This window comes from Oncorhynchus mykiss, chromosome 2 (genome assembly GCF_057628025.1).
Source record: "Oncorhynchus mykiss isolate SJ-2025 chromosome 2, ASM5762802v1, whole genome shotgun sequence".
Taxonomy (NCBI): domain Eukaryota; kingdom Metazoa; phylum Chordata; class Actinopteri; order Salmoniformes; family Salmonidae; genus Oncorhynchus; species Oncorhynchus mykiss.
The window spans coordinates 58223102-58237137 of NC_143023.1; the positions used below are offsets into that span (position 1 = coordinate 58223102).

The following is a 14036-nucleotide window of genomic DNA, read 5'->3' on the forward strand; positions in this document are numbered from 1 at the left end:
ATGCGGCCCTTCCAGCGCTGACTGCTAGCCAATCGCCTGGATGCGGGCGCCCCTGTCAGGCCTATTGGCCCTGGCCCAGTGGTGGGACCCTCTGCTATTGTTAGGGGGCTCCCATGGGCTGAGTTGTAGCCCGCAAAAGCTGTATGAAGGCAACTCGATTCGGGGGTTTGGACAGTGGTGCGGAGCGCAATGCATATCCGTTCCCTGGAGCTCCTAACGGTGTATCTGGTGCTCAGGCGCTCTCCCCTGCTTTTGTCAGGCACATGCTGTCGTATTGAGCGATACATAACCCCGGTTGAATCAACTCTGGTGCAGATCTTTTATCCAGGTGGGGCCCTCTCTCTCAGGAGTGGAGGCTACACCCAGGAGTGGAGGCTATACCTCTGGGCTTGGCCCCAGAGAGGTCCAATCTGACGGCTAGAGGTTTACCTCTGAACTTGATTGCTACTGTTCAGTCCACAAGGGTGCTGTCCACGAGAGGGCTGTATGTGTATATAAGTGACAGGCGTTTGAGCTTTGGTGCCAAAATAAAATAATTGTTCCTCTTCAGAGTTCTCTGTAGGGCCTTTTTATTGTTCCTGCAGGAGCTTTTTGAGCAGGGAGCTTCATTCTCCACTTTGAAAGTGTACATGGCGGCTATTTCAGCGGGTCATGTGGGAATTGATTGCGCCGGTCCAGAGGCTCATCCCCTGGCGGTGCAGTTCCGACAGGTCTCTAAACCTATTGCGCCCACTTGGGATTTTGCTTTTGTTGTGGATGCTCTGTGTTAGTCCCCCTTTGACCAACTGGAGTCTGTGGATCTGAAGACCTTCTCCTACAAGACATCCTTGCTCGTGGCTTTGGCCTCGGCTAAACACGTTGGGGTTCTCCACACATTACACATACACCCTTCCTGTACTCATTTCACCCCTGGCAACTCAAAGGTGACGTTACGTCTGAATGCGGCCTTTGCCCCGAGAGTCATGGTTATGTCCTTACTTTCGAGGTATTTCCCTTTCCGCCTCCTGCTTTGGCTTCGGAAGAGCAACAGAGGTTACATGCCCTCTTTCCCGTATGAGTTTTACATACGTACCTTGAGCGGACCCAGGATTTCTGGTGACCAACTTTTTGTCTGTTTTGCTAATCCAGCTCGCGGCAGGGCAGTTTCTAAACAGCATCTCTCCCACTCAATTGTGGAAGCTATCTCACTGGCATATAGTAGCAAGGTGCAAGGGTTACCTAGCGGTGCACGCGCCCACTCCACCACTCGTCTGGCACTGTCTTGGGTGTTATTTAAAGGGTTGACTGTAGTGGATATTTGTGCTGTGGCTAGTTGGGCATCTCCACACACTTTTGTGAGGTTTTATCGCTTGGATGTCTACAGGGTGCTTACAACTGGGACAAGAGAGGGTAATTAGGCAGCGCGCAATACCCAGACTACCGCATCTTGCGGGGTGGCATCCGTTGAAGGCGGCTTGGGGCGGGATTTTAGTTCTCCGTAGTTATGTTGTACCGTTTTCACTATAACTACTGTTCCCTAAAAGAGGGAAATGGTTCTCGGCTAGGTAAAGAGAGGTACTGAATTGAAGGAATGAATCCGGGCCTCAGGGTTATCACCTGTGGAATGTGGGGCCTCCAGCAAGGCGCAGATTTCATTGGCCTTGTCAGACTCCCCATAGTTGTGTTGTATCTCGTTTCCCTCTTTCAGGGAGCAGTAGTTACAGTCATAATGTTAAGTTTTTCTAGAATTGAGATCCCTTTGTATCTTCCCTCGTTCTCCCCTCCCCCTCCTCATTTCTAACCTCACCCCCATCTCTGTTCCTCTCTACCAGAGCCTGAGTCTGTCCAGCCATCCATCTCCAACAACGGTAGCACCAATACCATGGTGGTGAGCTGGGCGGCACCCCCAGGGAATGTGGGGCAGTATGTGGTCCATCTGAACAGCACTGACCAAGTCTTTACCCCCGTATGGCTGAACTCCAACCAGCAGACACACACCTTCATTTACCTGTCTGCTGGGAGAGAGTACACAGCCGTGGTGACCACTATCAGTGGGCCCTTCAATGAAACATCAGGACCTGTAACTACAGCAACTCGTGAGTATAAGGGAGGAGCCGGGAGTTCTTACAGTAGCATGCCTCCTCTGTCTGTCCGAGGTCATTCATTTGTTGTAACTGTTTAGTCTAAGACAAATACTTTAATTTTGCACCAGTCCAGAGTTAGCTTTCAAGATACTTTGTGCAAGGGCATTCAATCCACAGATGTTTTTTTACAACTCAATATAAATTGCTGTCAATTGTCTCTCTCAGAACCCAACCCGCCTGGGCCCATCGGGATCTTGGAGAAGACGACTAGTTCCATCACTGTGGAGTGGGGCGAAGCTCCTCTGATGGCCAACACCACCTTCAGTTACCTGGTGAAGTACCTGTCAACGCAGCGAGACAGCAAGACGGTCACGACTACAAACACAAGTCAAACACTGCTCAGCCTGTCCTCTGGAACACCCTACAATGTGTCTGTGGTTTCAGTGGGAGTTCTAGGCTTCCACAGTGAGGAGGTCTGGAGCAGTTCGGTCACAACCAGTGAGTGTCAACACGCACGCGTACATGCACACGCTCAATCATTTCCGAACGCATACACCCAAACACAACCCCCCCCCCCACTTCCCGAGACGTTTGCTTTCTGTTTTCATAATTATCGTTCTGCTAACCTCCTCTATGTCGTCTTTGATTGGATTCCCCCAAGGACCAGAGAGTGTCCAGTCATTGCGTGCAGTGACAGCCGAGGTGAACCTAACATTGACCTGGTCAACGCCTGTAGGTCACAAGCCAGGCTACAGCTACAGAGTGACCTGGACAAACTCCACTGGGTTAATCATCAGTAATAGAACCACGGCCGTGGAAAACCTGCCCGTCAATGGATTGGTCCCCGGTAGTCCGTATAACTTCACCGTAACGACACAGACAGATGACGGCACAGAGGGAGCTCCAGTCTCAACCTCCAGCTGCACCAGTAAGATCATAGCACGTTTTCACCTGTAGACTACCATACTGTACCACCGGTGTGAGATGCGTTAAGAATGCATATAGGGATTTATAAAGGATGTACTACCGTTACTAGCATCTACAGACTGTTTTATATATTTTACATGTCATTTTTGAACTGAGTTTTGATCTCTTGTAAATTGTATTTTTCAGCCATGGTCTGCACATTTTCTTTTCTGGTAATAAAATCACAACTGAAATCTGAAAACCTCTTTCTCTCCCTCACTGTGCCGTAGACGCCAGCCCTGTGTCCAACTTGAAGTGTGCCTCTCCTAATGACCCCAACGCCAAGCTGAGTCTGTCCTGGACCAAACCCAAAGGACTGCACCAGGGCTTTCAGATCACTGCTAAGGAAACCATCCAACTCCCTCAGGGCCAGGTGCGGCTACACAATGTATTTCTCAATTGCTACACAATGCATTTCTCAATTGCTACACAATGTATTTCTCAATTGCTACACAATGTATTTCTCAATTGCTACACAATGCATTTCTCAAACATTACAGTAAATATTGTTCACGGAAACAAAACAATTATTGATTGACTGACTGGCTGATCGATTGGTTTAGGTACACAATAAGACAATTGGTGACTGTAACCCAGCCTGTGGTCACACAGTCCCTGACCTGAAGCACTATACAGACTACACCCTGACCGTGACCACTCTGGGCTGTGGGAAAACCAGCACCGTCCAAAGCCTCACCTGCAAGACTGGCATTACTGGTATGTGACAGAGACATAGTTCAATTGCAATGTAGGCGCACATTGGGTGGAATATGATGGAACAACTTAATTACCCTCACAATTTGAAAATGTACAGTATGCTTCTCATACAATTACATTGTACAATTACATTGTTATGTGCTCTTTACCTGCTCTTTACCTGTACAGTATGTGTTGCCCATGTACAGATGTCGGGTCTTAAATTTGAGCCAGTTTTCTTACGGCAGGAAAATAGTTCTGCAGCAACAGGAAATGTGAATTGTGTGAATTATAATTAATGGACATTTTTGTAGGGGTTGATATATTTATTTGTAATGGAAAATCTAATTTTAAAGTGGAAATGTAATACTTCAGAAGCCTTTTTTTGCCCTCAGAACTGCCTAAATTTGTCAGGGAATGGACTCTACAAGGTATCCAAAGTGTTCCACAGGGATGCTGGCCCATGTGGACTCTAATGCTTCCCACAGTTGTCAAGTTGACTGGATGTCCATGGACCATTCTTGACCCACACGGGAAACTGTTGCGTGTGAAAAACCCAGCAGCATTGCAGTTCTTGACACAAACTGCTGCGCATGGCACCTACTACCATACTCCGTTCAAAGGCACTTCAATCTTTTGCCTTGCCTATTCACCCTCTGAATGGAACACACACACAATCCATGTCTCATTTGTCTCAAGGCTTAGAAATCCTTATTTAACCTATCTCGCCTGCTTCATCTACACGGATTAAAGTGGATTTAACAAGTGACATCAATCAGGGGTCATAGCTTTCCCCTGGATTCACCTGGTCAGTCTATGTCATGGAAAGAGCACGTTTTGTATACTCAGTGTATACTTCAAGTTTCAAATGTTCTGCATTGCAGGAAAGTTCTCCCGGCGAGAGGGTGATCAAATTAAGATCCTACATATGTATTGAAGTAATATGTAAGCTTGTAAACACAATCCTTTCAGGATGTAACTAGAAACACTGTAAGAATTGATGTCCCATTTCTTCCTCCTCTCTTCCATTTCTCCAGTCCCTCCTATCCCAGCCGACTTCGAGTCCCTAGTCAGTGTCACAGCGAAGGATCACAACTCCTTCTCTGTGCAGCTGACCCCCAGCCTCCTGGACAGCACCAATGGACCAATCAAACACTACGGCGTGTTGGTGACCTCAGACATCAACAGTGGGTCCCCTTTATTCTCGTATTGGTTAAGATTGGTTTATGATTGATTTGTAGATTGGCCAGTTTTGGTTTTGGGTATAAAAAAAGACATGCAAAGTATACACTTGGGTTAATTTAACTGCGAGAATTCTGAGTCAACATATTCAAGATGATTTATCTCAAAATATGTTGTGTCTTGGTCCAAACAATTTGACTATATTTTCGTAAACGGTGATCTTTACCGTACTCGTGAGTGCGGTGTTTTACTTGCAGATGTAGATCAGTCTAACTCATCGCAGTACTTAGTGAAGACTTACCAGGACTGGGAAGCAGGCTCTACTTCTGCATACCTGGCTACGGTCAAAGACAACACTAACAACAGCCGGAGGAGGAAACGTGCAGGGAACATTGACATTTACATAGGGGACAAAACCTCATGGAAGGGCTATACCAATGGCCAACTCATGGCCAAACGAGAGTACAGGTATGAACACAACACAGGCAGCATGTGTGATGAGTGGAAGGGATGGAACTTACAATTCAGCCTGCACTAATCAACTACTGATGTAAACTATGAACTAAAATGTCAAATGTTTTGCAATTTTTTCTTTTGTCTTCACAGTTATGCCATTGTTTTATTCACTGAAATGGTGGTAGAGCAGAATGGGCTTCTGAACGTCGGTTCGTCGCTCGTCATGATAACGCTGTTTAACTCAAATTCATTGTACCTCCCTCAGGACCCAGGTAGCTATTGCACCTTTACTCTGTGTTAACTGTTTACACCACAGCTATGAGCTGTTGCGACTACTTCTGGCAAGTCTTACAATGATGAAAGGCACGATGGATGTCTTCGTAATATATGGCGTTCACACGGCGTTCTCTTCGGTCATTCTCATGTAGGGGTCACCAGTGTGGTTGTCGGGGTAACGCTTGGAGTTTTTGTCCTCCTCTCCATCATTACTGCCGGCTTCATCATCTACTGGAGGAGGTGAGAGATCGCCATCGTAACATACTGTATGCCATTTAGCAGACTATTTTATTCAAAGCGACTTACTGTCATGCGCACATACATTTGACTTATGGGTGGCCTCGTTGAATCGAACAACCACAATCGTGGTGTTGCAAGCGCCATGCTCTACCAACCGAGCCATACAGGATCATCATCCTAATCATCATCGTGTTCATCATCACTCGGTAATTTAGATGAGTTTTTGAAACGTTTTTGGATGGCCATATGATTTCTGTATGCCTTTGTTTTCACAGACAAAACAAGAAGGACTCTTCAGACATCCAGATTCACTCGATGAGGTTTTTATGATGATCCTTCACTTGTTTCTGATCCATCTCACTTTGAAATTGAATGCATCCCCCCCCCCCCCCCCAGGGCTAAAGTGTGAGTATCGACTCTTATGGCAACCTATTAGGAGACTTCAAATCAGTATTTGTCACATGCGCCGATTGCAACAAGTGTAGACCTTATCGTGTAAATGCTTACTTAAGAGTGAAGAAAATATTTACCAAATAAACAAAATGCCGTGCGGTAGCAGAGAGAACAGTCTATGACTTGGGTGACTGGAGTCTCTGACAATGTTATGGGCTTTCCTCTGACACCGCCTCTTATATAGGTCCTGGATTGCAGGAAGCTTGGCCCCAGTAATGTACTGGCTCGTACGCACTATCCTCTGTAGCGCCTTATGGTCAGATGCCGAGCAGTTGCCATACCAGGAGGTGATGCAACCGGTCTGGATGCTCTCGATGGTGCAGCTGTAGAACATTTTGAGGATCTGGGGACCCATGCCAAGTCTTTTCAGTCTCCTGAGGGGGAATAGGTTTTGTTGTGACCTCTTTACGACTGTCTTGGTGTGTTTGGACCATGATAGATCCTTGGTGATGTGAACACCAAGGAACTTGAACCTCTCGACCTGCTCCACTACAGCCCCGTTGATGTTATTGGGGGGCATGTTCGACCCGCCTTTTCCTGTTGTCCACGATCAGCTCCTTTGTCTTACTCACATTGAGGGAGAGGTTGTTGTCCCTATAGGCTGTCTCGTTGTCGGTGATCAGGTCTACCACTGTAGTGTTGTCAGCAAACTTAATGATGGTGTTGGAGTCGTGTTTGGCCACGCAGTACAGGACAGGTACACACCCCTGAGGGGACCCAGTGTTGAGGATCAGCGTGGCAGATGTGACGACCCTCCCATCATGACACAGATGTGTTGTTGCCTACCCTTACCACCTGGGGGCGGCCCATCAGGAAGTCCAGGATCCAGTTGCAGAGGGATGTGTTTAGTACCAGGGTCCTTAGCTTAGTGATGAGCTTCGTGGGCACTATGGTGTTGAACGCTGAGCTGTAGTCAATGAACAGCATTCTCACATAGGTGTTCCTTTTGTCCAGGTGGGAAAGGGCAGGGTGGAGTGCGATTGAGATTGCGTCATCTGTGGATCTGTTGGGGCAGTATGCGAATTGGAGTGGGTCTAGGGTATCCGGGAGGATGCTGTTGATGTGACCCATGACCAGCCTTTCAAAGCACTTCATGGCTACGGACGTGAGTGATACGGCGCTGTAATCATTTAGGCAGATTACCTTCCCTTCCTTGGGATCAGAGACTATGGCGGTCTGCTTGAAACATGTAGTTATTACAGACTCAGAGGTTGAAAATGTTGGTGAAGACACAGGCCAGTTAATCCGCGCATGCTTTGAATACACGACTTGGTAATTCATCTGGCCCCGCGCCTTTGTGAATGTTGACCTGTTTAAAGGTCTTGCTCTCATCAGCTACCGAGAGCGTTATCAAACACTGTCATCCAGAACAGCTGGTGCTCTCGTGCATGCTTCAGTGTTGCTTGCCTTGAAGCGAGCATAAAAGGCATTTAGCTCATCTGGTAGGCTCGCGTCTGGGTATCCCTTTGTAGTCTGTAATAGTTTTCAAGTCCTGCCACATCCGACCAGCGTCAGAGTCGGTGTAGTAGGATTCAATTATTATTATTATTATTTTTATTATTATTTTTTTATTTATTTTTTTTACCCCTTTTTTTCTCCCCAATTTCGTGGTATCCAATTGTTATAGTAGCTACTATCTTGTCTCATTGCTACAACTCCCGTACGGGCTCGGGAGAGACGAAGGCTGAATGTCATGCGTCTTCCGATACACAACCCAACCAGACGTACTGCTTCTTAACACAGCGCGCATCCAACCCGGAAGCCAGCCGCACCAATGTGTCGGAGGCTACACCGTGCACCTGGCAACCTTGGCTAGCGCGCACTGCGCCCGGCCCGCCACAGGAGTCGCTGGTGCGCGATGAGACAAGGAGATCCCTACCGACCAATCCCTCCCTAACCTGGACGACGCTAGTTCTATATTATCCATGTCGTTGTTCAGCCACGACTCATGCTGTTGGTAGTGTAATCGTTATTTTCCTATGATTGCATGTTAGCAAGTAGAATTGATGGCAGTGGGAGTTTACTTGCTCGCCTACGGATTCTCTGCGGCCTCTTTTCCTCACGCAAATGACGGGGATCTGGGCCTGTTCCCGGGAGAGCAGTACATCTTTCTCGAAAAAGCTTCTTACAGTTCGTGGCGAGTAATCCCATTTCTGATGTCCAGAAGTTATTTTCCGTCATAGGAGATGGTAGCAGCAACGTTATCTGCAAATTAAGTGAAAAAAATAAGTTACAAACAACGCAAAAAAAACGAACGAAATAGCACAATTGGTTGCGAGGATGTAAAATGTCAGCCATCTTCTTCGGCGCCATCTTAACAACTTGACACATTGAATGAATCAACAGGTAGAGTTGCACACCGTTTCTTGGTGTCACTCGTGTTTGTGTTAATGCTTGTCTCCCGCGTCTCTATTAGCAGAACCGTTGTTGTGAGGGTGGAGGACTATGAGGCTTATTACAAGAAGCAGAGAGCAGACTCCAACTGTGGTTTCGCTGAGGAGTTTGAGGTAAAATCGAAATCTATTTATTCGTTCATACTCATATTTTTGATGTTCCATCGGGCATCAGTTGATGTTCTGTATTCTGTAAATATGCCTGGTTTCTAATGTCTCTCTATCCCTCTAGGACCTGAAGCTAGTGGGAACAGCCCAAGCAAAAACCAGCGCTTTGGCCATGGAGAACAAGTCTAAGAACCGCTACAACAATGTGCTTCCCTGTGAGTCAACCATGACCCCTGACCCCTGTCTCCATGACAACAACCCCTGTCCCCCTGCCACTGCTTACCATAGCTACCATAGCTTATCATATCTAATCCTCCATCCTCATTTCCATACAGACTAACTCCTTTGTTTAATCAATAGCTTAGCTGTTTATTCAAGCAAGCCTTTACACTAGAGTGGTTGAGAGCATGATGCTTTGTCTCTGGGCAGAGTGACAGGCATTCTCTTTCAGTTCTATCAATCCTCATTGCTCCTCTTTCCCACATCCCAGATGATTCCTCTAGAGTGAAACTGTCCATTCATGGAAGTCCATTTGACGACTACATCAATTCTAACTACATCCCGGTGCGTACTGACCCATCATCATCACCGCTATCATAATCAGCTTTCTCTGACCCTCTCTGATTCAGCTCTTCTTATTTCACAAAGCATGATCGATATAGCTAGATACAGTGGCTTGCAAAAGTATTCACCCCCCTAGGCATTTTTCCTATTTTTGTTGCCTTACAACCTGGAATTTAAATATATTTTTGGGGGGGTTTGTATCATTTGATTTACACAACATTCTTACCACCTTTGAGATGCAAAATATGTTTTATTGTGAAACAAACAAGAAATAACAAAAAAAACAGAAAACTTGAGCGTGCATAAGTATTCAACCCCCCCCAAAGTCAATACTTTGTCGAGCCACCTTTTGCAGCAATTACAGCTGCAAGTCTCTTGGGGTATGTCTCTATAAGCTTGGCACATCTAGCCACTGGGATTTTTGCCCATTCTTAAAGGAAAAACTGCTTCAGCTCCTTCAAGTTGGATGGGTTCCGCTGGTGTACAGCAATCTTTAAGTCATACCACAGATTCTCAATTGGATTGAGGTCTGGGCTTTGACTAGACCATTCCAAGACATTTAAATGTTTCCGCTTAAACCACTCGAGTGTTGCTTTAGCAGTATGCTTCGGGTCATTGTCCTGCTGGAAGGTGAACCTCTGTCTCAGTCTCAAATCCCAGGAAGAGTGAAACAGGTTTGCTTCAAGAATTTCCCTGTATTTAGCTCCATCCATCATTCCTTAAATTCGGATCAGTTTCCCAGTCCCTGCCGATGAAAAACATCACCACATCATGATGCTGCCACCACCATGCTTCACTGTGGGGATGATGTTCTCGGGGTGATGAGCAGTGTTGGATTTGCACCAGACATAGCGTTTTTCTTGATGGCCAAAAAGCTCAATTTTAGTCTCATCTGACCAGAGTACCTTCTTCCATATGTTTGGGGAGTCTCCCACATGCTTTTTGGTGAACACCAAACGTGTTTGCTTATTTTTTTCTTTAAGCAATGACTTTTTTTCTGGCCACTCTTCCGTAAAGCCCAACTCTGTGGAGTGTACAGCTTAAAGTGGTCCTATGGACAGATACTCCAATCTCCGCTGTGGAGCTTTGCAGCTCCTTCAGGGTTATCTTTGGTCTCTTTGTTGCATCTCTGATTAATGCCCTCCTTGCCTGGTCCATGAGTTTTGGTGGGCGGCCCTCTTTTGGCAGGTATGTTGTGGTGCCATATTCTTTACATTTTTGAATAATGGATTTAATGGTGCTCTGTGGGATGTTCAAAGTTTCTGATATTTTTTATAACCCAACCCTGATCTGTACTTCTCCCTAACTTTGTCCCTGACCTGTTTGGAAAGCTCCTTGGTCTTCATGGTGCCGCTTGCTTGGTGGTGCCCCTTGCTTAGTGGTGTTGCAGACTCTGGGGCCGTTCAGAACTTGTGTAAATATACTGAGATCATTAGACACTTAGATTGCACACAGATGGACTTTATTTAACTAATTATGTGACTTCTGAAGGTAATTGGTTGCATCAGATCTTATTGAGGGGCTTCATAGCAAAGGGGATGAATATATACGCACGCACCACTTTTCCATTTAAAAAAAAGAAATTTAATATATAACTATTTTTTTTTTTCTTTTCACTTCACCAATTGGGCCTATTTTGTGTTTGTCCATTACATGAAATCCAAATAGAAATCCATTTAAAATACAAGTTGTAATGCAACAAAATAGGGAAAATGCCAAGGTGGATGAATACTTTTGCATGGCACTGTAACTTATATTAACACTCAGATATAAGTCTTTATTTTCAGGTTATAGAAGTATTTCATCTCTTATATCACATCCGTCTCACATTACCAGGATGTACAGAGTCGGAATTAAAATATGTACGAACGTTCGATAGTGCTTGTTGTAGATGCTTACGTTCTGGGTCAATATGTCCCCACTGCCAGGGTTACAACTCCAGGAAGGAGTTTATTGCGGCCCAGGGTCCTTTGCCCGGCACTGTCAACGAGTTCTGGAGGATGATCTGGGAGAAGAACGTCCAGACTCTGGTCATGTTGACACGCTGTAACGAACAGGGACGAGTGAGTACACACACACACACGCACACGAACGCGTGCACATGCACACACATTTAGTGTGTTGGAAAGGGAATGTAAAACCAGCCATGCTGCGTCTGTATGCAGAATATATAGTCATCTACTCCAATGCTCCTTCTCTGGTTGAGGTTGTTGAAGCGCTCCTGGCTGCCTTTGAGTCACTGCAGACCTCTCTATATGGTGTCAAGCTAGTCTTGAATGCACCAAAAATGAAATGTAGGAATTCCACCGTAGCCGGATCTCAGTCAGAGAAGGTTAGCCCTTTCACGTCTGGGGGCACCTCCATTTAAAAGGTGTCACCCTACAAATACATTGGGACCAGAAGCTGTCTACAAAGTTCACAAGGATAATCTTGTGAGGAAGCTTAAGCTGAATTATGTATTTTTTTTTACAACAGGGCTTGTTTCCGTTTGAGGCAAGACAGAAGCTTGTTTAAGCCATGTTTCTTTCAGTAATTGATTATGGTGTACATGCATGCAGTCTCCTCGTTGCTACAGAGACTGGACTCAGTCTAGCCCGCAACTTTGCGCTTTGTCACAAATGCCAAGTCGCTCACCCACCATTGCACCTTGTATCAAATGGTGGGCTGGACCTTGATTTACATGTGCAGACAACTACATTGGTACTGCATGTGTTCATATACAACCTATGGTTCTAATGATGAACAGAGCCTTGAGATGCTTTTGGGAAATCGGGCTCAGATCGGCTTGATGATGTGTTGCTGTGTTGATTGTACTGTACGTTTTATACTTTGTAATGTTGTACTGACTGCTGTTGCCTTCTCGGACAGGTATGGTGTCTCGATGAGAATTTCCTGGTTGAATAAAAACAATTCTAACACACACACACACACACACACACACACAACAGCACACTACCCGATTCAGGGCCGGATCGGTCTCGACGCCAGTCGTCAAGCCCAAGCTAGGACGGTGACCAAAATGAAAATATTTACACAGAAATGGCAAAAGGCATGCCAAAACAAGAGTATTTACACTAACAAACACTGGCAGGCCACCAGTCCGAAAGGCTAACCTGTCCACCTCACTCTCACTAAGTGCCAAACCCACACACCTGTGCAATCATCAATTATCAAGGGCTGCTTTCAGTACGAAAAAAAAATATGTGTGGAACTGTACTGAACAACTAGATGAAAAAACAGAGAGCATTGTTGTTTTCTTCAAAATTGGGTTGCCTTTGGTTAGTAAATGGCTTTAAGCAATATCACTATCATCTAGTGACCACAATAAATTAATGACACACACAATTTGATTTAGGACTCGCAGGAAGAGGTAAATCACCAATATTAGTGTTGCGCTTTTTTCAAACACAAAAAAAGAAGAAAATGTACTACTTTAACATGGGGATAGCCTCAATGGCACTGCCCATGCTGTCACAGACGCCTAAATGGCACAGATACAAAGATGAGTCCTCTATCTAACTCTATGGAAATAAGTCCTGACCCACATGTCCTCACACTAAGCTACCACAATTCATAACAGCACACCTGTCTCTCACCCACCCACCTCTCTCCGCTAAGGTCAAATGTGAGGAATACTATCCATCTGAGACCAAGCACTTTGAGAATATCACCGTGACAACCACCTCTGAGATCCCCCTAGAAGACTGGACCATCAGGGACTTTGACGTAAAAAATGTAAGTTGCTGGGATAACAGAGGAGGCTGGTGCGAAGAGCTATAGGAGGACAGGCTCCTTGTTATGGCTGGAATGGAATAAATGGAACGGTATCAAACATATGAAAATGTTCGACTCCGTTCCATTCATTCTCGAGTGGTGCAGCAGTCTAAGGCACTGCATCTCAGTGCTAGAGGTGTCACTACAGTCCCTGGTTCGATTTCCAGGCTGTATCACATCCAGCCGTAATTGCGAGTCCCATAGGGCGGCGCACAATTGGCCCAGCGTCGTCCAGGTCTGGGCGGTGTAGATCGTCATTGTATATAAGAATTTTTCTTTACTGACTTGCCTAGTTACATTAAAAAAAAAATTTTTTAAAGGAATTTTAGCAGATGTTTTCTGATTCAACTACTACTCTGTTAATCAGATCCTTGAAGGGGTCATTCATTACATGTCATGCATTCCTTAGTGCTTATCGGTAATTGTCCCTGTGTTTGTGATTGGCTGACAGGTGAAGACGGTTGAGACACGCTCAGTACGTCACTTCCACTTCACAGCCTGGCCGGACCACGGCGTCCCCGAGACCACCGAGCTGCTCATCAACTTCAGACACCTGGTCCGAGAACACATGGACCAGTACTCACGCCACTCCCCCACCGTCGTCCACTGCAGGTACACACACACACACACACACACACACACACACACACACACACACACACACACACACACACACACTGTTTATCTTAGTTAACCTAAAGAAGCATTATTGGTTTAAAAAGTAAATTAACATTAGTTCTCTCTCCGCTCTTTCTCTCTCTCTCTCCTCTCTCTCTCCTCTCTCTCCCTTTCGCTTGCTCTCTCTCTCTCCTCTCTCTCTCGTTCTCTCTCTCCTCCCTCTTGCGCTCTCTCCTCTCTCCCTCTT

At 45.8% G+C, this 14036-nt stretch overlaps 1 protein-coding gene across 6 annotated transcripts in view; it reads left to right on the forward strand.

The window, feature by feature from the left end:
* The window catches only part of LOC110492579 (protein tyrosine phosphatase receptor type J), a 66124-nt gene that overhangs the window by 49773 nt on the left and 2315 nt on the right, over nt 1-14036 (forward strand). For 2 of the 6 annotated variants that reach the window (XM_021566992.3, XM_021567023.3), the window contains 16 exons: nt 1812-2075; nt 2289-2561; nt 2725-2991; nt 3260-3402; nt 3593-3746; nt 4763-4912; nt 5165-5375; nt 5514-5635; nt 5792-5879; nt 6155-6199; nt 8749-8839; nt 8958-9048; nt 9324-9397; nt 11326-11460; nt 13016-13132; nt 13623-13783. In XM_021566992.3, coding sequence (XP_021422667.3) covers nt 1812-2075; nt 2289-2561; nt 2725-2991; nt 3260-3402; nt 3593-3746; nt 4763-4912; nt 5165-5375; nt 5514-5635; nt 5792-5879; nt 6155-6199; nt 8749-8839; nt 8958-9048; nt 9324-9397; nt 11326-11460; nt 13016-13132; nt 13623-13783 — 2386 coding nt within the window. The remainder of the gene's footprint in view (nt 1-1811; nt 2076-2288; nt 2562-2724; nt 2992-3259; nt 3403-3592; nt 3747-4762; nt 4913-5164; nt 5376-5513; nt 5636-5791; nt 5880-6154; nt 6200-8748; nt 8840-8957; nt 9049-9323; nt 9398-11325; nt 11461-13015; nt 13133-13622; nt 13784-14036) is intronic. The other 4 variants (XR_016487407.1, XR_016487411.1, XM_021567000.3 and 1 more) reach the window with 3 other exon arrangements.